General features: G+C 40.2%; 1 protein-coding gene across 6 annotated transcripts in view; it reads right to left on the minus strand.

Annotated features, from left to right (window-relative positions):
* Window positions 1-27,567, minus strand: part of TEAD1 (TEA domain transcription factor 1) — a 313,180-nt gene that overhangs the window by 84,328 nt on the left and 201,285 nt on the right. For 4 of the 6 annotated variants that reach the window (XM_027852532.1, XM_027852534.1, XM_027852530.1 and 1 more), the window contains 2 exons: window positions 3,988-4,052; window positions 1,413-1,475 (listed from right to left, as the gene is read on the minus strand). In XM_027852532.1, the coding sequence (XP_027708333.1) occupies window positions 1,413-1,475; window positions 3,988-4,052 (128 nt within the window). Of the gene's footprint in view, window positions 1-1,412; window positions 1,476-1,563; window positions 1,627-3,987; window positions 4,053-27,567 lie in introns of all 6 variants that reach the window. The other 2 variants (XM_027852533.1, XM_027852531.1) reach the window with 1 other exon arrangement.

Raw genomic sequence — 27,567 nt, forward strand, 5'->3', positions numbered from 1 at the left:
GCCAGCCTGTTATTTACATAATGAAGTTCCAGGATTCTGGTAAGCATTGACAGGGTTTCACCACTTAGTACTGTGAAATTACTTTTTTTTCCCCTTGCTTTTTAGCTAGAACAAAAACATGATTTATTTAATTCCTGGGAAAGTCAAAAAACTCCACAAAGAGTCTCAGGAAAATAGGTGAAATGTTGGCCAACTGAGATATTTGGATTTGAAAGTGAACTTCTCCCTACATACTAAAACAAAATCTCTTTTAATTTGCAAAACAGAACAGCAGGTAGGTAATCTGGGGGGAAAGGCTGCATTCCCCAACGAACCTTTTTAAAGGTCTTATTTTTTAAAAAATGTCCAAAAGCTTGATTTTAAAGAGCACCTTTTAACAGAACTTTGAAAACAGGGTACTGTATATTTTGCTAATAGGCTTAGAAGTACACGTAATTTAGGTGTTAGTCTCAGGGTGCAGAATGAGACATATTTTTGGACATGGCCACTGTTACAAGAGTTTTGTTCTCAGTTTGTATTTTTTTTCCCCCTAGGGAAGGCGGGAAGAAGGGAGAGAAAACAGATTTTTGTTAACTGAAAAAAATTTACTCAAAAAAGGAAGCAAATTAAAATGCTGGGTCAAACTGCCAAGAGGATTTCAATAAAGGCCTTCTCAAAATGAAAAACAAATATAATATAAAAAAACCGTCTCTAACATTTTGATTTGGAGGAGGGGGAGAGTAAAACACTTGCTTTAAGAGCCATGCATTCCCACTTACAATAGTATTAAGTGGAGTAGAGGAAAATTCAGCCTAAGAAATTTAGCCTTGCTCAGTTGGGCTCAGAGTAGCTCATTAATAGCCATTTCCCCAAGTACTCTTGAAAAGCACTTTCCAAAGCACCAATGAAACTCATGGAGGAACAATGAAAAGAGTAAATTTTGAAATGCCCCTTCCTACCTCCTCCCCGCCACCCCCTACCCCCAAAACTGAAAGCATCTCTGTGTGCCCAATCTCTTTGTCTATTTGGGGGCACTTAAGGACCCTCGCCAGGCCTGAACTGGCTGGCGCACATAAAAGGGTTAAAAAAAAAAAATCATGTTTGTGTGCTAAGGAGTTATCAAGACTGAGCTTTACTGTTGCATGTGCCAATGGTTAGAGAAGAAAAAAATCCCACCACCCCAATGGCCCAAGGGGGAGGAGAGGCCCAGAGAGCCTAGTGGAGTGTGGAGGCTAGTAGTAGGGAGAGAGATGGGGGGAGAAGAGAGGACACACACAAAGAAATGTAAACAGCTCTCACATGCGGGAAAACTAGGTTACCCGACTGGCAGCCCCAGGCATTCAGCAGTCACCATGGCAAACAGGAAGGGAAAGGCATAGCAACCACAAGGCCCCAAAGCAAGAAGCGGCAGCAGCAGCAGCAGCAGCGCATACCTTCAGCTTGGAATGAAAATCACGAGATTTCCTTCTGGCAAGAACCTGAATGTGACTAGACACCTGCAGGGTAGGGGAAGGGAGGAAACAAAGGAAAAGCCTGTAACCATGGAGATGAAAAGCCCCCTGCAACTGGGCCAGCCAAACGTACCTTAATGGCGGCTTGAATTTCCCGAACTTTCTTTCTTGCTAAGACCTGTATATGACTAGACACCTACATTGTTCAGGTTTATGGAGGGGGAAAAAAAAACAAAAAAACAAAAAACAAACAAACAAAAAAAGGAAATCAAAGATAAGGTTGCTGCTCCTGGGGGGGATGGGGTGGGGGTGGGTGGGGGGGTTCAGGGGTGGGGGACAGGAAGGGGCAGGTGGGGGAGGTTATTTGCGTCTTGACAAAGCTTTGTTGTTAGGGAGACACATTCCCAGGCAGACACCAAGCTCCCAGCACCCCTCTCAGGCGCTAAACATCATTGGCTCATCACTGCAGTGACATGTTTCAGGATAAAAGTTGGATCTGATCAGTTTGTCCCCCAAGCAAGAAAATCAAGGACTTGCTGAGAAACTCACTTGGTTTTGTTTTAAAAGAGGAGGTTTAAAGAAAATAATGATAATGACAATAATAATAATAATAATAATAATAATAATAAATGATAAGGCCATGTGGTTCTCCCCGACATCTGGGGAGGAAAATCTCTTGCTGCTCAGGAGAGATTTATCCTGCCTGAGACTGGGGTGGGGTGGGGGGAGTTTGATCCTATGAATGAAAAGCTTTGAATTCTGTAGCAAATGTTAAAATAATACGGACATGTAAATGAGATCTTGAGGAGGAATGGCAATACTCAGCTAGCCAGGCATTTTGGGCCCTTATAAATATCTTTAATCCTTCTACTCTTTAGGTATTGATTCTGTGCCAAGTGGATTTGCATATTATTACAAAGCTAAATGTGTGAATCCAGGCCAGACCATCCAGTTAAAAATGGGTGATGATAAAGACCACATGAATTTGCCTAACAAAACGATTGTTGGAGAGTTATCAGGCCCACTGGTACCTTAAAAAAAAAATCCCCAGACCACCTGAGTGTCGAAAAGATGCCAGGTTTCTGGGACAAAGTAACTGCCTTACAAATATATTTGGGGCTCACGGCGTAGCCCTCTGTAAATTTTAAGAATCCCCAGTGAAGGGGGAAGGAGAATGACCAGAGTTTTTCGATATGTAAAACAAAAGGGATTTTCAGAAGTCTGCTGGTGGCCTCCCGATTCAATCTTTTCATTATAATGGAGGAAGTGGGGCTAGATGCCATACACACACACCACCCATTGAAAGCTAAGGATCTCAAACCCAGTGAGTAAACACCCCAGCTTTACCTTCCATTTCAAGTGTGTTTCAGATGTGAGTTCTCTGTTCCTTTCCTATACATAAGAAGAGTAAGGAGCATCCTACTCTCCCCCAACTCAACTCCCCCATGCCCTTTCCCCCGGTCTTCTCCATTCTTTTTCTTAGGATTCTCTTAATTGGTAGGGGGGAGACACTGCCAGGGAAAAAACATCACCCACACAGACAATGGCTTGCCTATGTGCGCTGGCAGGAGGCCACCTTTTGTGCTGACTCAGCATCACTTTTCACACATGGAGCATGCTTGGGTAAAAGCCTCTTCACCATCATAAACACTAATGAAAGCAACTCATCAGTAAAACAGAGAACTGGAGTCTGCTGCTTAAGTTTAAAGGGGCCACAATCTCAACGGATTTTTTTTTTTCCTTTTTTAAAGACTGATGCCAGGTTAACCAGCACAGTGCAAAGAGCTGTTTTCCCTTCCAGGACTGTTCATTTATCAACTTACTCAAAGAGCTAAATGTTAAGTAATCTGACAAATGTTACAGAACTCATCTCAGGTTCAAAAAGTAAAATAAAATCTTAAGTCTAGCCAAAGACTTAGGGGCTATTCCACAGATGAAAGAAAAAGGGAAGCAAAGAGTTAAACAAGCCCGTAAAAGGCATGGGGGTGGGGGGGACCTCCTGACACTACTTTGGACCAGGTCATTTAAGGGATAACTTCATTTCAATCACTGTTACCAGGGACAAAAAGCTGAATAAGTTTCAGCTCCCTGGTTACCTAAATCATCATTCAAGTCTATGTTTATGTCAATGCCCAAGGCAGGCAAGTATTGAAATGATGATTGATATAGAATTGCTTGAGGATTTTTACACGTATATCACCTTGAAATTTATCTGGTTTGCAAGTACATGTGCACCTCTACTTTTTTCAAAGTGACTGCTGGTGTACATTTCGGGAAGAAATGAAAGAAATCAAACAGATTCTAGGAGTTCTTCCCCTATCTCCTGCAGCACATTTCCCCCCATACATACAGGGTGCAATAGCTGCATGTGCCAAAGGGTCACTGAAATGATGAACTGCAAAATCCGAGGCCATTTAAAACTAACATACTGAGATCTATGATAGGGGGCTCAACTTGGGAGCTCCTAGGAGCCTAAGCACAGACAGCCACTGCAGCCAAAATGCCTCTTGGGGTCATCATTCGCTGACATGCACAATTTCCAGTGGTAATATTTTACCTGTTTCCTGGTCCGCGTCTTCCCCGTTCTGAGTTTGATGTATCTTGCTATTAACTCATTCCTACCTGAAACAAAGAAGATTGCACAATAAGTATTAATGAATTAAAGGTGAGTAGCAAAGCTTCTAAAAGCTCTGAGGACACTTACCGCAAAGCTTGACCATCCTTGGAAACTAAGAGCTGATGGAGAGATTGGCAAAGAATTTAGGGGAAGGGGGAGTGCAATTGGCATGGTAGAGTAACTAAAAGTACAAATTTCCATCATCACCTGCTATTCACACTACAAAATTAAGTATTATTATGGAGTTTTAGAATTATTCTATATTTCCATGATCTATTTACAGTACAAAATTAAATACCATGATATAGTTTCTGTATGTGTGGGTTTTCACATATAGAAGCAACGTAGTTTTCATTGATGACAGTTCTCTGAACACTGGTTGCTCAGCCACATACCGTGAGTACAAAAGAAGGGACTCTGACAAGTGGCTGGCCTGGGGGAAGATAGCCTGATAAAATGGGAACAAATCTAGAGTCCAAGAATCTGGCTTCCAATCCTGCTTCTGACATTTACTGTGTGGCCGTGGACAAGTGAATCAACCTACACTGACCTCAGTTTCTTCATCTATAAATTGAAGGAGCTGGTCTAGAAGGATTCTGAGGTCCCTTCATGCTCTAGGCCTATGATACAATGAGACGACAAAATAAAACCTGGTCAAGCCAATGCCAAAATCTAAACAAGCATCAAGTGGGGTTCCATTTTGATAACATGATGAATATAGCTTATAGATGGATTAAAACAGTGTTGTATCTTCTGAGATTCAACATGATCGCTGTTTTTGTTTACTCTTACACTCGCCCCCACCAGTACTAGAATGCATCTACACAACCCCCAGCAGACCTGCTCCTTTGCTTAAACCAAGCCTCACATAACAGAAGAGCCTTGTTCAGAATCAACCCTGTCACACAACTGCCATCAAAATGTGCCTGTGATCACAGAGGACATCAGCCCCCTCAGGAGCCTGAGGGAGACGCTAGAGCCAAACATGGAGTTCATAGTTGGACAGGAGGAGGTATGAAGTCAACAATAAAGCACCTTTTCCCCCCAAAATATTCCCCCAACTTTGGGTAAAGAACTTTGTTTTTTTGGGTTTTTTTTTCTTTGTAGCTGTGTACACACAAATGCATGGAGGTAAGAAATCTCTTTTGCACATTGCTCATTGGGTGGGAGCAACACTCACCCTAGAGAAATTGTGATCACACAACCATTTCATCCTGACATTTCCTCAGGCCAAAAGCTGCTTTGGTCCTGCCCACCTACTCAGCCATATCACTTGCTCAGCAAACTTGACACTATCCATCAAATTAGGTACATGCAGCCCCGTAGAGAACTTCATGAAGCAATTTTTGGACTTCTAGGTGAAAAAAAAATGTCCTCACTTCTGATCTAGCTCAACCCCCTCATATCAGAGCTGAGAAAAAGAGGCCCAAGGAGTGTAAATGACGTGTCCATGGTCCTAGTGCGTTATACCGGAAAAAGGAAAGGATGAGGGAGGGCAAGCAATGACCGACCATAAAGATATGGCATTAATATCAAAGTAAAATCTTGGTCTTCATCCTGCATTGATACCTTTCATTCTCCTTCCTATTTATCTGTGGCAATTCATCTTTTTTGGAGGGTTAAATGAAGATAAGGCATTGTCAAGAAATCTTGGTTCTGGGGTGGCGCAGTGGATAGACCACTGGCTCTGAAGTCAGGAGGGCCTGAGTTCAGATGGGCCTCAGACACTTTAAAACTTACTAGCTGTGTGACCTTGGGGCAAGCCACTTAACCCCAACTGCCTTGCCAAAAAAAAAGAAAAAAAAAGAAAGAAATCTTGGTTCCCTAGAATTGGATGCTCGGCAAACAGGATGAAAATTGCTGTGCCACAGAGAGTGATAAGAATCAAAAATGATAGCCCAGAGATTTAGGTAGTGCTTAATCCTGGGCCAACTAACAGGAATTACATTTACCTTTGGCCCAAACTACAGGCCCTCCAGGCCTGGAATATTCTACCCCCGCATTTGTTTCTCATATAATCCCAGGCAAGACAGCTCAAATTTTGGCAGTAGACTTCCCACCACCCCAATCCCCTCAGTTATTCTTTGCTCTGGAAACACAGAATAGATAACAACGGGGGAGATAGCTCTAGTGAGCAATAAGGGTAATATGGTGGCTCTCAGAAGGCTATTCTAATCTCACCCAAAGTCCTTCATTGAGAGTTTCTAGGGGAACAACGCAAATCACTTGGCAAAAATACACCTGGTGTTCATGCAAACGTCTCACTCACGATCCTCTCCAGGCTGAGAGCTGTCATGTTACTTTCCAGACATTCTGTTCAACCAAGAAACATCTAGGACCTGCCACATTGCAAGCTAAATTTCAAAACTGAAACACAGCATGGGCCAAAGCAGACATGTACCAAACTTGTCAAGCAACAGCATCTTTTGGCTGATTTCTTCTTCTCTAGCCTGAAACCCACCTTCAAAGTTCTTCTTGCCCCACCCTACCTCTCCATGGCAGTGGAACAGCTACCTTAAAAGGACGAAGGCTTCCAGGTAGGCGTAGGGATGGTACGAACCTGACTTACGGCATCAAGACTTACCTAAGGATCAGTTCAAGATTTACTCTCTAACAAAAGGGGAAGAATTGATAAAGAACTGACTGCTTATGGAACTTGCTGGGAAAGTCACCTCAATTTCTATGGAAAATTACTTCACCGGAACTCAAATTTTAAAAAATGAATGTTAAAAATTGTTTTTAAATCTAATTGGGGAAAAAATTAAATATCATTCAAAAAAGAAAGAAAATGGCTTCACTCAAATTTTCCTTTTTTACTTTCGTGGTGTTCCCTGTAATAACATAGAACTTATGGCTGATGCCAACTATTTGCAATTTGCTTAAAAAGTCTGGTGATGGCAGGCCTGATTCTGCTAGGATGACCTAATCATGAGCACTAAAAGGTGAAAGCTGGCAGAGTCTGCATAAGCAGCCTCCTCCCTACAGCAGGATTTTACTGTTTGCCTTTTCCTGTGTTGTCAAGAAAGGCGATGAGCAATGAGAAAATCCCAAGAAGCTCTGGATTTCCTATTGTTCCACCTGAGTCCAGGTCACGGGCTTGCCTTGTCTTGTTTTTTCTTAGGGAGGGAGAGGAGGCGGGATGTATTTTTTTTCTTTTCTTTTTTTTTTTTAACATAAAGGATTTCCATTTCCCGTGCTAAAGGCTATGATAGATGGCATCAATGAACAAAATCCGAGGTAATCCCCAGCCCTTAAGCATTAAGCTACTCCTTCCTCTCAAGCGCCTTTTACTACAACTTCTCCTAGTCTGAATAAGTTGCAGATGTGGAAATTCTCTTGCCTACCCTGTAGTAAAGTGGCTAATGGGGCAGGCATTAGATGGGAAGCAGGATCAAGAAGCCAGGATAATCTGCAGACAAGCACATCAGTTCTTCGACAATTAAAAGCCTGGCTTAACCTCTCTGCAGCTGGCACAAGGCCTGGAGTCAGGAAGACTCATCTTCCTGAGTTCAAATCCAGCCTCAGACACTGACTAGCTATGTGATCCTAGGTAAGTCACTTAATCCTGTTTACCTCAGTTTCTCCATCTGTAAAATGAGCTGGAGAAGGAAATGGCAAAACATTTCAGTATCTTTGCCAAGAAAACCCGAAATGGGGTCACAAAGAGTCGGGCATGACTGAAATGACTGAACAGTAACAATCATCCTCTCTCACAGTAGCTCTCCTGAAAAGTTGCAGGAATATTTTATCCCCACCAGGAAATGGACAGGAAGTGACTCCATCAATATTTACATAGAAAGCCGTTGACATAACCAAGCATGGACACCCAATTTCAGGAAAGTTAACTTCTGATAATTAACCCTACCTTTCCATTAATCACTTTTAAGTTACAGTTGCTGTCAGTTGCCCATCTGGACTACAGTAATTCCTCCCAAGTCTAGGGATACCCTTAGCTCGGGAGCTAGCAATATTTTAAGGGACAAAAGATGGGTTTGGTGAAAATAAGCCACGAATATTCTGAAGAACTACAGTACATACATATACATTTTTTATTTTGAAATAAATTTATTACTAACTTATTTTTCCATTGCCTAGATTTCCCCTTACACTTACTTCCCCCCCAACTTAAAAAAATAAAAAATTCAATCGGCAAAACCTATCAATACATTGAAAAAAATCTGACAATATATGCAATGTTCCACACCTAAGGAACACTCCCTTCCCCACCTCTGCAAAAGAGTGTGTGTGGGGGGAGTATCTTCTTAACATATCTTAATATTAATATTTTGATATCTAATATTCTAATTGATACCAGAAAAAGTTATGCCAAATGTTTATCCTGGTTTAAACATTAGTTGAATGTACTCAAATGAAACACCATAACAAGATTAAATACTGACTTGCCTCTAAAAGCTGGTGCTGAGGCTCTATTCAAAAACAGTATCATGAAATGGAAGAGATCCTTTTCAAAAGCTAAGCAAGGAAGGTGGAAAGTCTGTTAGGTTTCCCCAAACAGTCAAGACATGGATTTGGCGATGGGCTGCCATTTTAGGATCAGTCTATCTTTGGGCAGACAGGCTCATCACCAGAGGAGCTGGCTGCTTGCCTACTTACCAGGGAAGATTTTTTTTTTCCTCCAGTCAGAGAAACCCCTGAAACTGTCAACTTGAACATGGAGAGTTTGAATCTGCATTCACCTAAGTACTGTCTGCACCAGTGAAACCAGTGATCGGATTTGTTATTAACAACTGCCCACAGGGCTGAGCTAGTGTTACGTTTCACCATTAAGTAATGATAGTAAGTAGCAACCATACAGCCTTTGGAATAAAGTCTCTTTTTCACTTATTATCTGCGGCCCTTCACAATCTGCATCTTGCCCGACTGAGTTCATATTAACACCCTACCTCCCCCCCAACTCTGAACACTCTTTCAGTCAAACTGCCCTGTTACTAAAGCCTCAGCACGCCTGCAACGCCCTCCTTTCTCATCTCTGTCTCTCAGAAGCCCTAGCTTCCATCAATGCTCCACACAAGTACCATCTCCTACACAAAGTCTTTCTTGAGACACTCCCAAGCATACACCCACACCCACATACATCCGTTTGATAAGTGCTCTCCTCCCCCCCAAATTGTTAGGTATTCACTTTGTATGTATTTTGAACTGACTGCTTTGGGTGTATGCTTTCCCCCAGGAGAATCAAAACCCTGGAGAGCTGAGACTGTTCCATTTAGAACTTTGTAAACCTAATACCTCTAGAGTCTAGCCTAGAACGGGCTTTATAAAATGAACTGAATTGATTTTGATTTGACCAGTAACAATATGATGCCAGACTTTAGGACAAAAGAGCACTTTCCCACTATGTAACTGCCTGTGGACAAAGTATATAGGGTAACATGGTATAGTGGAAAGCATACCCCACACACACATGCACATTCACACACACATGCATGTACATACACATATATAAAAACATGTGTATACATGTGTGTGTTTTCCATACCGGGGATCTGAGTTCAAATCTTGGAGCTGCTTCTTGCTACTTTTGTGCTCTTGGACAAGTCTCATTTTATTCTCTGGGACTCAGTTTCCTCTCGTGTAAGGTAAAAGGGTTGGACCAGATAATGTTTAAGATTCTTTCTGCTTAGGCTCTTCAATCCTATGTTCTGAAGAATCTCAAGATTATAAACTGACAGATAATATTCAGATCCTTTACAGATAGTATAGCTCATTAGAATTTTCAAAATCGATTTCATATGTCACTTAAAACTAAAGCATGGATTCCTTTTAATTTTCAATGTATTTAAAAAAAAAAACCCCAGCATGAGTTAGATAGTAAAACCTAGTGAGAGAGTTAAGTGGTACAGCTAGAAAACTCTTAGACTTGGAATCAGGAATGCCTGAGTTCAAATCCACTTTAGTCATTCACTAGCTGTGTGATCCTGAACACTCTGCCTCAGTTTCCTCATTATGAGGAAATAAAATGGGAGAGTAAACCATAGCTTACTTGGAACCTGGTAATCATGTCAGTCTTCTCTCCAAGTCTGTTTCTTTATCTGTCACATATGACTGGCTTTAATGATCCCCAGGACCCCTTCCAGCCCTAAAATTTTAGGAATTCTAGGATTTAAATGGTGGACAGCACTTGTCCACAGGGCTCCCTAAGCACTGCCCAGGAGGTCAGATAAGTACACCTCCTTCATCACTTCCAATGTGATACAATATTTGTTTGTTTTTGTTTCCTTCTTAAATAACACAGGAACTGATGCAAACAAAAGGTAAGATAAAGGACTCATCACCAGTTTCTGCTGCACCCTGAATGACTGCAAACCACCTGATAAAGAAGAGACCCTATCTGAGGGAGTGAAGCAAAGGCCCACAGGAGGAGAAGGCCAAAAGAACTGACAAGAGCTAGCTTTTTTCAACGGGCTGGCTGCATGTGGCATAGCCAGAAGGTTGGGACGAGGCTTCAGGGTCATGTCTGAGGCACGGCAAATGGTAGGGTCTGTGGCTGCAAATTGTAGCTCAGAAATGTTCAACTTGGACAGCCAAAGATCCACTTTGTAATTGAATGGAGGCAGGGAGCCGCAAAGAAACGAGGCAGCAGGTGCCACAACCTCTTCTGCAGCCACTGCTGCCCCCGAAGTGGAACTCCATACCGACATTTAGGGCTGGTCTGCTCCAGGTCTACGGGGTGGCCCGGATGTGAATTCTGAAACCTCCCCAAGGTCATCAGACTCCCTCTGTTTCCAGGTTAACAAACAATTAGATTTCAGAGGCAAACTAATTCTTCTCACGTAGACTGACTGTGACCTTTTCTTGGAATCCCCAGCACTTAGCACAGTGGAGATTCAGAAATATTTCAATTCAAATCCAGTCTCAGACACTTATTATGTGACCCTAGAAGGCAAAGTGCTTCACCTCTCATGCCTCAGTTTCCTCATCTATAAAATGAGTATAATAAAAAGTACCTACCTCACAAGGCTGATAGGAAGACCAAATGAGACAAAATGTACGCAAAGCATTTTATAAACCTCACAACACTAGAGAAGTGTTGCAACTCTTATTGCTATTGTTACAAATACTTACTGATTGATTCTTTTCAGAGCTCCAAAGACCAATATTATCAAACTCATAAACCCACTTCAGACAGAAATCTTAAGTCTTGATATCAAGATGCTAATATTTATGTCAACCCCAGCATATGACCTTTTCTTTGTCTAGAGATATAGATGAAGCGAAAGAACTCCAGAATTTACATCTTGTTATTAAATTAAAACAACCAAGTGAAAAACACATAAGTTTACTGGGGACACTGAAGATGAATGTTTAATTATCCTGGAATGCCTATGGATTTAGGTACCAATTCAAAGAAGGTAAGTTTTTCATTCATGATGAATAATCAGCCACAATATCTGTCTCCCAGAGTATCCGGAAAAAGTAAAATCTATAGGATAAGGGAAATTGGGTCCATCATTAATGTGACATTTATTGAGCACTTAAGATATACGTGCATAAACTACATGATGAAATAAAAACCATGTCTTGGCTATGGCTTCAAGGAATTATCTGTCTCATGAATGATGAAAACCTAACGGAGAGGGATGAATGTCATGAGCAAAGTAGAATGTCCCAGAAGGAGAGGAGGAAATAGGTGACATTGAGCAGATAGAATTCACAGCAACAGCAGCACTGAAGTCCCCTGCACACAGTCATAGAATGCTACATTTTTTGTCTTTTTTATCTTCAGCATCTTGTATGGCACGCCTGGCACACAGAAGGTTATTAAGTGACTATTACTTTATCTCCCAGGAAAGTTCTAGGTCCTAGCACTTCTGCTAATCTCTAATAACCTAGGTTGAAAAGCAGTAAAGTGAGGAAGATCGAGAGGTGGTCTAAAGATGACTCTTGTAAATTCTTCCTCTGATACTTATTAGCTGTGTGACCATAGCTTAAATTTGCACTAAGATGTTTGGAACAGCTAGCATAGAGGGCGGCTATTAGCAGTAATAAATGATAATAATAACCAGTAATGAAAGTAACACCTAGGCTTTACTATAAAAAAATAACTTTAAAAAAATGGGCTATAGGAGAATTATCCAGGGGGATGCTTTATACTATACCTAGGTTTTATGAGGGGCAACTAGGCTTCTGTTTTAACAGGGAGAGGGAGTGATTTAAGTGAGCAAATCATTCTTTTATTTAGACCAAGAGATCTTAAGAAGATTAACAAGGGAATGCGATTGGACAACCAAAGAATTCATTCCTAGTTATCAGAACATAATAAATTCTGTACTCCCAATACCACTTCAAACAAACAAGCCCCAAACCCTCTAAGTCAATTACTACCAGGCAAGCCTTAAGTAAGTCTCTATTAAGGTGTAAACTGCATTGCAGTCCCATTTCTTCTTTTATCAGAGGAAATTCAAGAATAGGATAGATTTCACCATATAAATGAACATAATATTTATTAGAATTTCACTCTAATATCTTGAAACAAATACTCTAGATCCAGGCCTCAAAGCCACGTGTGGCCCTCCAGATCCTCAAGTATGACCACACTTAGGAAGGCAGGAGTTGGGGGAGAAAGAGATACAGATGACATCAACAACAAGTTTTCCTGATTTTACTCTTCATAAAGATATCATAAGCTAAAATTGTATTTCCAGCAAAAAACGCTCTTAGGAAGAGTTGATTGCCATGAAGAATGAAAGAGATTTAGGTTCATAATTCTTTATAAGTCTAATAATAATAATAATAACAATAGCAACAACAATAATAACAGAAGTATCTGACATGTAACACCAACTATATTTATATAATACCTAACAGCCAGACACTATACTAAGCACTTTACAATTATTATCTCATTTTATGAGCTCTGAGAGGTAGGTATTATGATCCCCATTTTTCAGTTGAGGAAACTGAGGCAAACTGAGAGTAAGTGACTTGCCCAAGGTCACCCAGCCAGTTGTTTGAGGTAAGATTTTTTTTTTAAAGGCAATTGGGGTTAAGTGACTTGCCCAGGGTCACACAGGTAATAAGTGTCAAGTGTTTCGTCTGAGGCTGGATTTGAACTCAGGTCCTCTTGACTTCAGGGCCGGTGCTCTATCCACTGCACCACCTACCTGCCCCTTGAGGCAAGATTTTACCCCAGGTTGTCCTGACTCCAAGCCCAGTGTGCTGTGTACAAATGTGCCATCTAGCTGCAATACCCTGTCTCTGCCAATTACTACCTGTGTGCCCTCAGGAAGGTCACTTAACTAAGTGTCTTGGTGAGTGAAACGAGAGGGATGGACTCTAAATAACCACTGAGGACACTTCTGGCTTTAAGTCTATGATGTTATGAACTCTCAGCAGCCCACTGCTCTGCTCCGGTTATTTTCCACTATGGTGCCCACCAGACACCGAAGATTAGTATCGGGGATTATCAGAAATGCTGGTTTCAGTTTTCCAGTTGGTTAAAGCCATAGGCCAACCTCAAATGCCACTGTAGCAATCCCTGAAACAAGCCATCTTTATTTTTATCTTCCTCTTCTTTTTTTCCATAAACAAAAAGGAATAATGAGAGAAATAATATTAATTAAATTAAAAGAAGAAAACCCAGCGCCAGGCAAGCATAATATTCTTTTAATTCAAAGTGCATTTGCAAACAGATCTGAAATGTTGGGGTTACCTCTTCTTGTGGTACCACATCTTATTTCAAATAAATAATTTACTGAGTGTTGTTAGTTCTACATCCTTGATATCTCGTCTGTTTGTCTCCTCCCCTCCACTCTCAAAGCCACCACCCTAGGCCAGGCCATCATAGCCTGGCTGGAGAAATGGCCAAAAGATCTCCCTTCCACTCCATTCATTCCATCCCTTATACTGCTGCCATAAGATTTTTTCTTGTGGATAAATCTGATCACTCCTCTGTTTAAAAAAAAAAATTCGTGGCTCCTTACTACTGACTTCCTGCTAGGTTAATTTTGGATTCTTCTGCCTAATATTACAGGTTCTACACAATTTTGCGTAAACATACCTTTTCTAAACATCTCACATACTTGACTGATGCACCAGAGCACCTACTATCTCTGCTTCCCATGACACTCTCTGTTCTTTCCCATATGTATGCCTTTTATACAAATGCTACTTGGTCAACCTGGAATGTCTCCCTTCTCTAATACTGACCTACTGGATGTCTAGACATTCTTCAGATGTCACATGTCATGTGAAACGCCAATTCAAATCCAATCTCTTCCAGAAAGATTCCACTGATCTTGACCCCTCCACATCTCACTCAGACCTTGGGTCTACAATGTTCAATTAGACTTAGGTTAGTATGTATTACAGTTCTTAGGTTAGTATGTATTATAGTTATCTGTGGTTCTATCTTAGCCCCTCTTGGACGGTATGTTCTATGAGACCAGGGACTAGGTATCATCTAAACTTTCTATCTCTTTCACAGTGCTCTGGACATAGTGGGTGACTATTAATAATTCTTGAGTAGAAAAGAATTTATTGAAATTGTTAGTTACCTCGGTATTTGCTTCCACTCAAGCCTCTGTCTGACATTAGCAAGTCTGGACATGAATGATACTCAGTAGAATATTCATTTCATCACACCTAATCCGTCTTCTGTCTACCTGGTCAATATTTGTTTAGATGGATACTCAACTGAGCTGAATGGGGATGCACAGTCCCAAAGTGCAAGGTTTCCACATTTTATTCTATCAGGTATATCTCACACAGCCCATGCTGTATGATTTCAATTAAAACAACACTTTATTTTGAGAAAAGAAAAACATTTTAAATTTTTGACTACATTTTTTGAAAGTTTTTTTTTCAAAGTGTTTGGCTGTTTTCATAGGAGTACAGCCTTCTCCCTCCTGTCAAAGAAAAGGAAACAATCCCATTTAATTCCATTTGGTCACAAAGAAGAATATCACTGTGGAATATTTTTGAACTATCAACATAGCACCAAAGAAGAAAGACAAATCCAGAGAACCAAATTCAAGTTTGGTCTTTTCTTTAATAACACTGTGCTTTTCCCTAGAAGAGACAATTGAAGGACTGAAAATAATGGTGTCTTAAAAGAATTTTTTTGTTCAGTCACATCTGACTCTTCGTGGCCCATTTGGCATTTTCATAGCAAAGATACTAGAGTGGTTTGTCATTTCATTCTCCAGTTCGTTTTACAGATGAGGAAACTGAGGCAAACAGGGTTAAGTGACTTGCCTAGGGTCACACAGCTAGTGTCTGAGGCCAGATCTGAACTCAGAAGGATGTGTCTTCCCGACTCCAGGCCCAGGATTCTCTCCACTGTGCCACCTGGCTGCCCCTTACAAGAATGCTTCTCCCCAAAAAACTCTAATACAAATAGTAATATTATACATAAATACACAAACATTATTCATACACACACACACACACACATTCTCTTTTAAGTGAAGGAGGGGCAGAGAAAAAACTCTAAAACAAATAGTAAGATCATATGTATATACATACACACACAAATATTATACACACATACACATGTACATTTAAGTGAAGAAGGGGCATGGACAGAGAAAGGAAGACATATAGGGACAACATCTGTCTCTACCCCCACCCCACCACTTCTTCTCTGGTCCTACACGACTAGCAAGCCATGTGCTTTTTTCTGCCCATGACTGTTCTTGATGATGCTTTTCTGCCACTCATCATTTGCAAGCCATCTTTGGCCATCTTTGACTTTAAACACGGCATGCCTCTTTGCATTGCCCTCAGGGTCAACTACGATCCTGTAATCTATTGCCCATCCAGCCCTATGTTACAACGTGAGGTTATAAAAGGCTCCTCAAGAATGGTATCTGACCCAGTGTCAGGATAACAGACAGATTCAGAACTAGAAGGGACCTTAGAGGTCATTAAGTCCAAGCCCTTACACCTATTCACTTTATAGATGAGCAAACTGAGGCCCAGGAAGTACAGAGAAGTGACTAACTCAAGAATTCACAGCTAATGAGTTGTACCAGGATTTGAACTTACATCCCCCAAGTTATAAGGTCAACAATAGTCTTTCCTCTGAAGCACAGCTATGATTGTTTTTCCTGCCTGAATTACTAGATTGATTCCTTCTGAGTTGACATGGATCTCAACGAGCAACCCCTTGTAGTCTTCTATGGCTCAGTGTAATAAGCAAAATGTCATCTGCAAACACAATCAACTGTAAGCAATCAGCCCAACTCATCTTCTGTATTAGCTTTGTGCAAGAAATGGAATTGTCCAAAACGCAGAATGGTGTCCTTCATGAAGGAGCAGGCATGGGAGGTCTTCCAGTGAAGGGTGGATAATCACCTATCAGAGATAAAGAGTTTTTAACTTGAAGCCTTCGGAGATATTTCGGGGAAGTATGGATGGGGAAAAAAGTACATCTTGATTTGTATTTTATTTTATGCACTAAAAATATTATTCTGATAAGGCGTCCACAGGTTTTACCAGACACTGCCAAACATTCCATGGCATCAAAAAAGAAATGCTATTGGAGATGGTACTTCTCATGTGGGTCTATATTGGACCTGATGGTCTCTCTGATGCCATGAGGCATGCCAGGCTGTCTACCTTCCAGCTGTGTGACACCGGACAAATCACTTAATCTTTCAGTTTCCTCTATCTTGGAATAACTTTCTATATCCCTTTCCATTATATACACATTAATCTAAGTAACGTGGAATGGCATTATCAACTTGCAGCAGAAAGGGGACTTGGTCCAACCCCCTCCTTTTGCAATTGAGGAAACTGAGGCTCAAAGAGGTGGAGCAACTTGCCCAATGAAGATTAGACAGGTGGTAAGTGGCAAAGGAAGAATTTGAATCCAGGTCCTCTCACCTCAACTCCATTGCTTTCTTTCCACTGTGCCAATGCTACATCATCTATAAAGACTAAAACCCACAATACCTTCGGATGGAGGTATTTTCTTCTAAACTATTTAAAATCTGAAATGACAGATGGTAACTGAGTTGAGAAGGCAGAAGGGAATGGTGGAAAGAAGGTTACAAAAGAAAGGATCTGGATGCTAGTGAGGGCTCTGCAACTAGCTCACTCTGTGATCTTGGACAAGTCAACAACTTCTTTGGGGCTCCTCATGTTCCTCATTTGTAACGGAGGCATTTGAAAAGGAAACTTCGGAGGTCACTTCCAGCTCTATGGGTAAGAAAAGCCCTCTGTAACTGTGGGAAATGAGGTCAGAAAACTTTCAGCTCATTGATAATAATTTACTTAGTTTTTACTGTGTGACATCATTATGCTTAAATTCACAGGATTACAAGATACGCCAAGAAGAGGCTGCATTATAGCCTATATTCAGAATGAGAATCCTAATGAGTAGTTTAACATTTTCTTGTATATTCACAAATGTAAAGAAATTATTTCTTCTTCTCTTTTAATTGTCCATGACTGCACTTGTGTATTTCACATACACACACATATATTTGCAAATAGAAAACCAATATGGGATTTCTAGTGATCATTTCCTAGATGGAAAGGAGAGAAGCCATGAAGTTTTGAGAATACAGAAGAGTGATGGTGCCTGAAACACTGACTTAGAAGTCTGTGGGAAGAATTCTGAAGGGACAACATTTCTGAAGGGAAAAGTAAGAGAAAGTTGGGGGTGGAGGCAAGAGCAAAGAAAAGCCTGGCAGAGTCTGCTTCCAACGTAGTATGGCAGCAGCAAAGTAAGGCCCAGATGCTAGCTAGATGTAAAGGGATAGGACTACCTAGCCTTGATTCTTTGGCCAGATCGGGGATATAGTAAAGCAAAATTCTTTCTTTGAACCACTAGAGTCACGTCCTTTTGAAAACTCCAACTTCTGTGCATGGTACATTACAGGGAACGAGGTGGGAGGCCCATATTCAGGCCAGGACAATTTGATGAAATTAGAGCACCAGGAAGGCCAGGCATGGACTCACGGCAGCAACAGAGATGCATAAAAAGTAACCATGGGTTTATTCTTTCAGCCAGAACTCTTCAAATGAAGAATAGAAAGGGCAAAGTTTCTCAGGTCCTACATCGGACAACTGGCCAAACTGGTTTCCTTTCAATCTGGAGTCTTTCTCCTTTACCTTAATTGTAAGGATACCTTCAACATCTACAAACACTCTTTTAAAAATATTTTATTAATTTTTTTTTATTTTTTACATTTGTCATTTTTTAGGGGGAGGGGGGAGAATCTTTTCTTGTAACAAAGAAAAAACAACAGTTAATAAAACCAAACAATATAGTTTACAGTCTCAAGAAAGTATGCAACATTCCACATCCATGGCCTCCCACCTCTTTACCAAGGAGAGAGAAGTGCTCACACGCAATTTTTGAAGCAAGGGAAGAAAAGGCATAAAAAAATTAATCAACTTTATTCACCACCTTGAAGTCTTGTCTCTTTTTATTCCCAACTCCAATTGTCCTCGCGTCACTGCGGCACAGACAGCTACCCTGCAAAGGCATCTCCAAGTGAAATGCTCCAGCAAAAGCCCTTGTGTGGATAAAAGGTTCCACAAGTCAACAGCTGCTTAAGCAGTTTAAACCAACAAGCAAGATGCCCTCTATTTAAATGTTACGAGGGAATCTACTTTAAGCTTTTAAAAATATTCTGGGCAGGTGTTTAAGTAGAACGCACACTGTGTTCTGTGAGGCCCAGGGCTGGGGGCTGGGCTCCACTTTCTACGCAGGCAGCATTTTGTTCAGACAATCTTACTGCAGGGAGTCACGTGACAGAGGCCAAATAAACAGCATCTGGGGACTTTCAATTACAGACCTTCACCCAGCATGCCTGCACTGTAATCTCTACCAGATGAGGCTCAGGCCTCACTATTTTCAATAATTCACACACTGTGTACACATAACATGACAATAAGGGCATTCATAGAGCCGCCTGATTCGGAGATCAAAGCCACCAAATGGCCAGCTGTAAGCATGCTTACTGCTGAATAATTCATTCTTTTCACAGGCTTGAAAAAATGCTCAGCAGGCCTTGGCAAGCTCCGGCTCTTTCCTGTGCGGCATGCTGAACTTCCATTCTGAACGAGGTGCAGCCCCCTCCAGCAACCCGGGAGCCAGAGAGCCAACCGATTCCATGGACATTTGTAAGCATTCACATGGTAGCTCTTCCTGGGGCACTCAAGCCCACAAGCTGTGTCTCCAAGAGGAGAGCTGAGTGACGGGGAGGAGGAGGGATGGAGATCACTCACTCACTGATACACATACACACACACACACACACACACACACACACACACACACACACACACGAGTCAGGTCTGGTTGTGGGAGGAGAATAGTCTCAGCAGGTGTTCAATGAAAACAAAATTGTTCTCAAAAGACTTGACTCTTATCAGTCTTCCTCACTCTGTGTGTGTTATGTCTATGTATACACATGCATATATATAAGAATATAAAAATATTATATATTTATATAATATATTCATATGTGTTATATTTATATATGAATATAAATTTTTATATATCCTTTAACATACACAAATAAATTAGATTATAAGTATTATTTCATATGTGTATGAATATATTAGAGAATATTATACATGTATATATTCTTTCATATAACTTAATACAACATATTACAACATATATATTATGGCCATCCGTGTTAGCCCAGAATATTGGTCCATTTTAAGTGACTTAATTCCTACTTTTACTTTTAATAATATAAATATGTCCCCAAAAATTTTAACATAAAACATGAAACCTTTTGAACACTTTCAAGTCCTTGATAATACACTTGGGTTAGCTCAGTGGGGTAGTGGATGGCTTGGGACTTTGGAGTCTGAAAGAACTGAATTTGAATCCTGCCTCAGATAATTACTAAACTAAGTGGCCCTGGGCAAGTCAAAAACTCTCAAAAGCAGTTTCCTTATCTGTAAAACTGGGGAAAATCACAGAACTGACCTCACAGGGTCTTTCTGAGGGTCAAATGAGATAATATGTGTAAAGCAGTCTTATAAAGTTTTAGGTAAGAGACACATCATCAGTTAATGAAGTTGAGAAATGCATGAAGGCTTTGAGAAAAGCCTGTAGAAATGTGTGTTTGTGACTATTATCCAACGCTTCTTTTAGCCACACCATGTAGTAGTGCTGCATGACATTTTCTTATCTCTTTTATCATAGCAAAGCCCTCAAAATTCCCAAATCTTCTTTTTCTTTTACTGGGGAGGAAAAGAGGGAATCAAGAATCTGGCTGCTTCATAATATCAAGATTTCTTATATGTCAATCAATTCAGGGTGTGACAGAATGGAGTAATCATGACCTCCCTCCTTCTCCCCTCAACTCTACCCCCCCTTCACAGCAATCACATGCTGCTTACCAGCTGTGGGCTGGGTATTTTTACACCCTTTTCTCTATCATTCAGAATGGTTTCCTCTTAATCACAATAATCCCCAAAGTGCTAAAACATATCAATCGTCTTTTAAGCCCTGCCTACAAAAGGCTGGCTGGCTGGCTTTTATGGCCTTGTCCAATTGCAGCTGATACTTCATTCAACTACAAATCCAATTTAGCAGCTACAAGAGGTTTAGCATCCCTGAAAAAATATGGGGGTTGATCTTGCGTTCTTAAGTCAGCAAATAGAGGGTGTCCCAAAAGTCGTGGTGCGGTTTTAAGTTTCAATAGCTTAAGAACTTTTGGGACACCCTGTATTCTTCTGCCATATTGTTTCAGGGTTCTCTCCTTCACCCCCATCATATTTTTACCTGTGTTTCTACCCCCTGCCTAACACACCACACACACACACACACACACACACACACACACACACGCGCACGCCAAATGACAAGGCAGTTTAACCTCTACAGAGAAAGTCCACAAAAGCCAAGAGAACGAAGTGACTTCTTTTTAAAAAGAGTATGTCTGTTTCCACTAAAAATAGTCATCTTTAGCCAACATTTAGGAAAAACAGCAATTGTGACATGAAGCTTCTTTTACCATAATTTTTAACATACAGGTGGAGTCTTAAAAAGTAAGAATGGATGCTATGGTTGTTATTAAAATGAGTCTTCCCATCTTGCAGGATGAAATAGATACCTTCTTGTAATCAACTTGGTCTAAATTAATTTTATATTGAAAAACCACAAAGGAGTTCATTTTAAGAAATTATAAATTCAGAGAAAGTAAAGAAAAGTACTCAAGTCACCTACAGGTCTAGAATTTTTCAAAAATAACTCAAGCAAGACACTACAAAGAATTCCCAAAGGAAAGAACTTTAGGGACTTTTAATTCAGAAAGAATATAAAAACAAGAAAATGGCCCCATGTTTGATGTAGTGCTGCAATTTATAAAGGAAAATGGAAATGATTTAACAGAAACATGAAGTGTATATTCCCTTAATATTAGGCTTTGTAGTCAATAATTGCTTATGTATTCCAGCTTCAGCTTTAAAGATAACCAAAAAGTAACCACCAAAACATCTGGTTCAAAAATAGCCTTCAGTGAACACAAATGAGATGCATGAGATTCTGGCTGGCATAATTTCAAATCATGTAATATTCCATATATGCAGTATTTATTTCATGTGGGTTTAAAACTTTACTCATTTCTTTGAATGTTTTAAAGCACAAAGCAGAATTTCTAAAAAGAAAAAAAAAACACAAAGACTGCACAGTATGGAAGGCATTTAGCATGTACGAATAACAATCCATTAGATTAATATTTTGTCAATGTCACTTGTCACAACAAAAGCAGCAGCATTTATAATTTACTCTAAGCCTGGTTTAATTAAAATTCAAAAACCGCGACAAAGCTATATTGAATTTCATTTGCCACATTGTAATTACTTACTTTGTAGCCTGCTATAAACAGTATTTTATTACATCCACAAAAATGCATTTAAAAAAAAAACCCAACAGACTAAAATCCTCAGTCCTTGAAATATCCAGTGAGTAATGGGGGGATGGGGTGGGGGGAGAAGCCAAAGGCCCCCGGCATCAACTTGGCGATCTCTTCCTCTGAAGGTTCAGCTGTACTTTCTCTTCCTCCTTAAAAACTCAGATATTGGCAATCTGGCAAGCTATAGGTGACACTGGTTCTCCTTCCTAATCTTAGTGACTTGGGGAGCTGGCTGTCTATCTGTCTTACCTTTAGGCCTTACACTTACTGTAGTACTCCCACTTAACAAAGAGGTTTGGATTTTACAGAGCCATCCTGGCCAAGGCCAGTATAAAGAGTCTGACTTGGCCCAAAGCCCTTCCAAGGGAAACAATAGAAACTGTCGAGCATGATGGATGACTTAACGGGCTTAAAATCATCATTTGCATTATAAAAGATTTTTTTAAAAATTAGCCAGATTAAAAACAATTTCAGCAGATGATTTCCAATGTTCTTATTCATCTTGGATGTTTTCAGAAAGATTTCGGATGGTTAAGAGCCATTTGTTTGGAGGTATTTCATTTTAGTGTCACGTTGGGGGAGTCTCAGAGCATGAAGGGTATCAATCCTGGACAAAGTTCAAGTTAAACACTTCTGAACCCAAGAGGGGGTGAGGCAGCTTTTAGCCCAAATTCTCTAAAGGAGTGGTCTGTTTATTAGTGCTATCCATCCCTAGAACCACGATGATGGGCTTGCTTAATTACTTAGCCCACAAAGAGTGATTCTCAGGGCCTCAGAGAATAAGAACTTTTCTCTGCAATCTTTTTACTACTTTAGAAAAAAATTCAGTACTTAGAGAACCAGACAGGTATAGGTGACCTTCCACTGATCCCACATAAGACTTTCTAATAAGCTTTCTGCCCCCTATTTTTCTACTTAAAAAAAAAAAAAACTAAACTAAACTAAAAATCTATGCCATATCTATTTGGCACCAAGAAGAAGATGGTTTGTTTCCAAGATGGTACAAGGAGTTATTTGAACTTATGGACAGTAATCTAGAAAGCAACTGATGTATGGAGGCAGAATGTCTGTGAAAGTAGGGCAAGGTAGAGGATGCCGTGAGACATTTGGAGGGCTCTTAGAAATGGCCATGAGAACTAGGAACTAACTGTAACAATGATCCTGGATGTGTGGCCTCTTTGTATGTATGTGTCTGTTTGTCTCTCCCATTAGACTGTGAGCTTCTGGAGGGCAGGGGCTGTCTTTTGCCTCTCTTTATATCACCAGTGCTTAACACAATCCCTGGCATATAACAGGCACTTAATAAGTATTTGCTGATTGAGCATTTTATGATAAAAACATTCATTTTCAATTTCCTAGACATTTTGATATGGGGGAAGGAGATAGCTGAGATAATTAGTACAGTTGTTTGCTTGAGTTGGGAAACATTTCCTATCAATACTATACCAATCTCATCCATAAGTTCTGCTAATGAAAGATATTATGATTAATAAACGTCAAGAGTGCACAAGTGGGAAACGACCTGACTTAGAGAAAAGCAAGCCATACAAATCTGGACCCAAGAGAGTTTACAACCTAACAAACCATGTGCAACAAAGATGCAGGTACAGTAAGTGTCATATACACTTACAAAGTATTACAAACAGGTTTTCATTCATTTGTTCAGTACTACTGTTTTTTCCTCTATTAATTGCTAATTGTGAGCCTGACTCAGTAAAATCAAGTGATATGTACAGAGCATCCCTTTGGGGCATGCTCAGCAGGGATATATGGGAGTGGACCTGATTATGGAATTGGGCGATGGAGGGGAACTCTTCCTCCCCCCTTCCCTTCCCATTAATGGGGGTAGGGAGAGAGAGTCATACAATGACAAAGTCTTAATTGGCTACTGAACTGACACTCCCTATGTACTAAACGGGCAATCTCCTCTCCTTAGGGCTCTCTTCTTGCCAAATTCGGAGGGTGAGGACTGTATCTGAACGGTCTAGACTACAGCATCAAATCTATCTGATCCCTCCAACTCATGCACAAACTATAAACTCAAAGCCTCCTAAGCAAGGCTGTGACTGGCTGCCTCTCATTTGTGTTTTCTTTCTTCTGTTACAAGGTTCTTCTGGTAACACTTCAAAAGGCAGTCTGCCCGTCCCCTTTCCTGAGCACTAAAGCAATAGAGTACTAGCCAGCCACTGTGGAGAAGTTGCACCTGCAGCATCAGTTGTAACAATAGCAAAAACAGACAGTGGGAGAGGGAGGCACAGAGAAAGAGTCAGAAAGACACAGAAAGACACACCCCCACCCCCACCCCTACCAGAGAGACCAAGACAACTGGATATTGATCAAACTATACTCAGTGATTATCCTCTCACCTGACTGTACCTGGAATGACAGTACTGGATTCCATTCTAATCATTCTGTGATTGTTTCTTAGCTTAATATTCTCTTTCCTGCCTGGGGAAAAATACCTATCTGTTTCTTAACTAATTCATGTTGGTACTGTATCTTCTCACTTCTCACCCTGTTAGGGAGAACCCTTAAGAGTAGAGCCAAAAATAAGATCATTCCTCAGGAATCCAAAGTGGGAAGGAAAAGTGAAGCACAAATGGGGCTAGTTCCCCTTCTGAGAAAACAGGCAACCCTAAGGAACAAACCCAATGTGAACCAAAAGGGCAAATAAAGGGTAGGGATTGGCACGAGCTGCCAACCTCTGTGACCTCAGCCTAGTGATGCATACCTAGTCACTGTACTAGAAGTGCAACTTACCATGTGATATCATTCTTTCTTATTCTTCACCATGGTTAGATCACTAAAAGATTTCGGTAAGCAGTAACAACTCTGGACAGTCATAATGGAGATAATAAGGATCAAAAGAATGATACTTTATCCTTTAGGCAGGTGTTGCTTGAGAACCACTACAGTCGAAGGACAGTTAGATGAATGGTCAATAGTCTAGCGCAGCCAACATAGTGAAAAACCATATCTCTGAGAAAAAATAATACCTACCCAACCTCTATAAGCTCAAGACCGTGATCCACTGAGGATCAAATTCCATCCAAAAACATAAGCAGGGAAGGAGGTGCACACATGCTTGAACCTTTTCTAAGAGCCCTACATACAAGGGGTCAGCTATTTTTACATACACACTGTTCTGTACACAGCCAATTCCTCATTTTTTTCTCCACCACAGGTGATGAGGAAGATTCCAGGGGTAGAGATGCTCCCCTTTCCATTTGGAAAAACTATAGTATGCAGAGATGTAATTGTTCAAGTTCATTCCACAAATACCATCCCGAAGGCTCAAAGACAGTAATCAAATTATATTGACCAACCATGTTGCTAGGGGACAAATGATGATACTGGGGGGTAGGGATGGAGGAGGAATCCCACAAGTATGGAATACGGCACATGCTAGATATAATACTTGGTTTGCTGGGTTTTATTTAAATGTTTTTCTTTGTCAAGAAGAAGACTTCAATGAGGTTTGAGAATGGGAAACATGGGAAACTGACACGTTAAAAAAAGAACTTTAAAAATAAAATTTTTTTTTAAAAAAAAATCTACAAAAATGCTACCATATGCTTAATGTAATGACCTTGAAAATGGGCTCTGACTTTAGATGTTGTAGGCTCAATCTCAGGACAAGGTAGATGGTCATTTATTATAAGTAAATGCCTGTTAATAAAAGATATTAAATCTTAACAGAAAAGAAAACCAGAGCCAGAACCTATTTTGATTAAACAAATAAGGTATCTAAGCTCTCTACAATTTAACCATCCAACACATTAATGAATTAATTTCAGGAGTATTCATTTTAAGTGATTTTCGATATAAGCCCAATCTTCCCAGCAGCTTTTCTTACTCGCCTGCCTTAATAGGCGTGGGTAACGTAAGCTGCACAGGATATCATCTGCTGTACTCAAACAGCCATTCAGTAAACAACCTAATAGCTTGAGAAGCATAGGCTGCATCTATGCTAATCATTTCACGAACAGAGTTTAGAATCAGAGACTTGGACTTACATCTTATAGAGATCCCTTCATCTGCAAAAGGGTTTGGCTGTCCTACAAACTGGGAAATGGGACCCGTAACATGCAATGAAAAGCCTGATTCAGGGATTAATAAACATTCATTTTAAAACATATTGAGGTTTTTGGAAGGGGAAAAAAAAGTACCACTAAACTCAAAACAACTTTAAAAATACTTTTACTGAGTTAACTAAGATTTTTTAAAAATAACTAAATAACAATATATCCAAATAGAAACACTTTGATTGAATTTTTTAAAACTCATTCCTTTCAAATCCAGTTTGTTTTTTGTTTGTTTGTTTGACTAATTGACTTAAAATTAACTTCACGACTTCAAAACCCTGAACATCAGCTTTCCTTTATAGCTGACCAGATCCTGCCTGCTGACAGAAGCGTGCTGGCCCATTTACAAATGGTCTAGTATTTACACAGGTGCTTTAATGTATATGTGTGTGTGTTTGTGCACACACTAATTACAAATATAATCTCTCTATTTGTGTATATATGTATATACATACATGTTGCATGCTTACATGCATGCGTGTGGGTGTCATGCCTGGATCTCAGAGGAAATGCCTCCTTTCTACATATGGCTTGATCTTAATCAACAGTAAAATAGTCTGTGCCAACCACCTGTTATTTTGACCCCTTTCTCCCAAAGACAAAAGGAACTGAACCATCGATTGCGCCCTCCCGGCTATGTGGGTCATTCCACTGAACCAGAGGATGCTTTCCAGAGACGGGGCACTTGGGCTTCCCACACATTTCAATTCCAAAGTTCCTTCTATCAAAAAGAACAGCTCTGGTGTAATAAGAAAAAGGTCCCTTGGAGTCTTCTCGAGTCCTTGGCACCCTTTTGTACTCTTTTTTGACCCACAGTAATTTCTTTTTTGTCCTCTTAAAACATCACAGACTTATAGACCTTCATTGGTAGTTATACATTTCCATGAACACACTTTGAAAAGAAACAAAATAATGGAATCTTGCCAAAATCTGCTCTCTCTCTCTCTCTCACACACACACACACTCTCTCTCTCTCTCACTCTCTCTCTTTTATTTAAAGTCTCAAAATAAAGGACCACAGGCTCACTGAACAATGCCTTTTCAATTATCAATCACTCTCTTCTCCATGGAATCAAAATATTCATACGTTCAGATCCATAAACTTAAGCTATTTCAAGAGGTCACAATAAAATCTGTAGGGAAATCTACCCCCAAAAGTGACTGAGAGAAGCGTTATCAGCCTTTACAATTTTCAAGATGCAGTAGCAGCAATAAGAAGAGAATAATGTTGTTTAAAACGAAAATTAAAAGTGGACCACAAACCATAAAGTATGGGCTGGAGATAGGAACAATAAATTCACAAAAGAGGAAACGTAAGTTGTTAATAATCACTTAACAATGCCTGACACGAGCCTATAATCAAAGAGGTACAAATAAAAATAATTTTGGTTACTGTGTCATACTATTTCAAATGAAAAGAATAAAAGCAACTTGGTGAGGCAGGGTTAGGGTTAGTGGTAAAATAGGTCACCCAGTCATTGATAGTGGAATTGTATCCTAGTAAACTCTCTCTGAAAAGTAATCTGGCAGGACACATTAAAAGCTGCCAAAAATAACCATACCTTTGACTAACTAAATTTCTT

The sequence above is a fragment of the Vombatus ursinus genome, unplaced genomic scaffold (assembly GCF_900497805.2).
Source record: "Vombatus ursinus unplaced genomic scaffold, bare-nosed wombat genome assembly UNPS02009770.1, whole genome shotgun sequence".
Lineage (NCBI taxonomy): Eukaryota > Metazoa > Chordata > Mammalia > Diprotodontia > Vombatidae > Vombatus > Vombatus ursinus.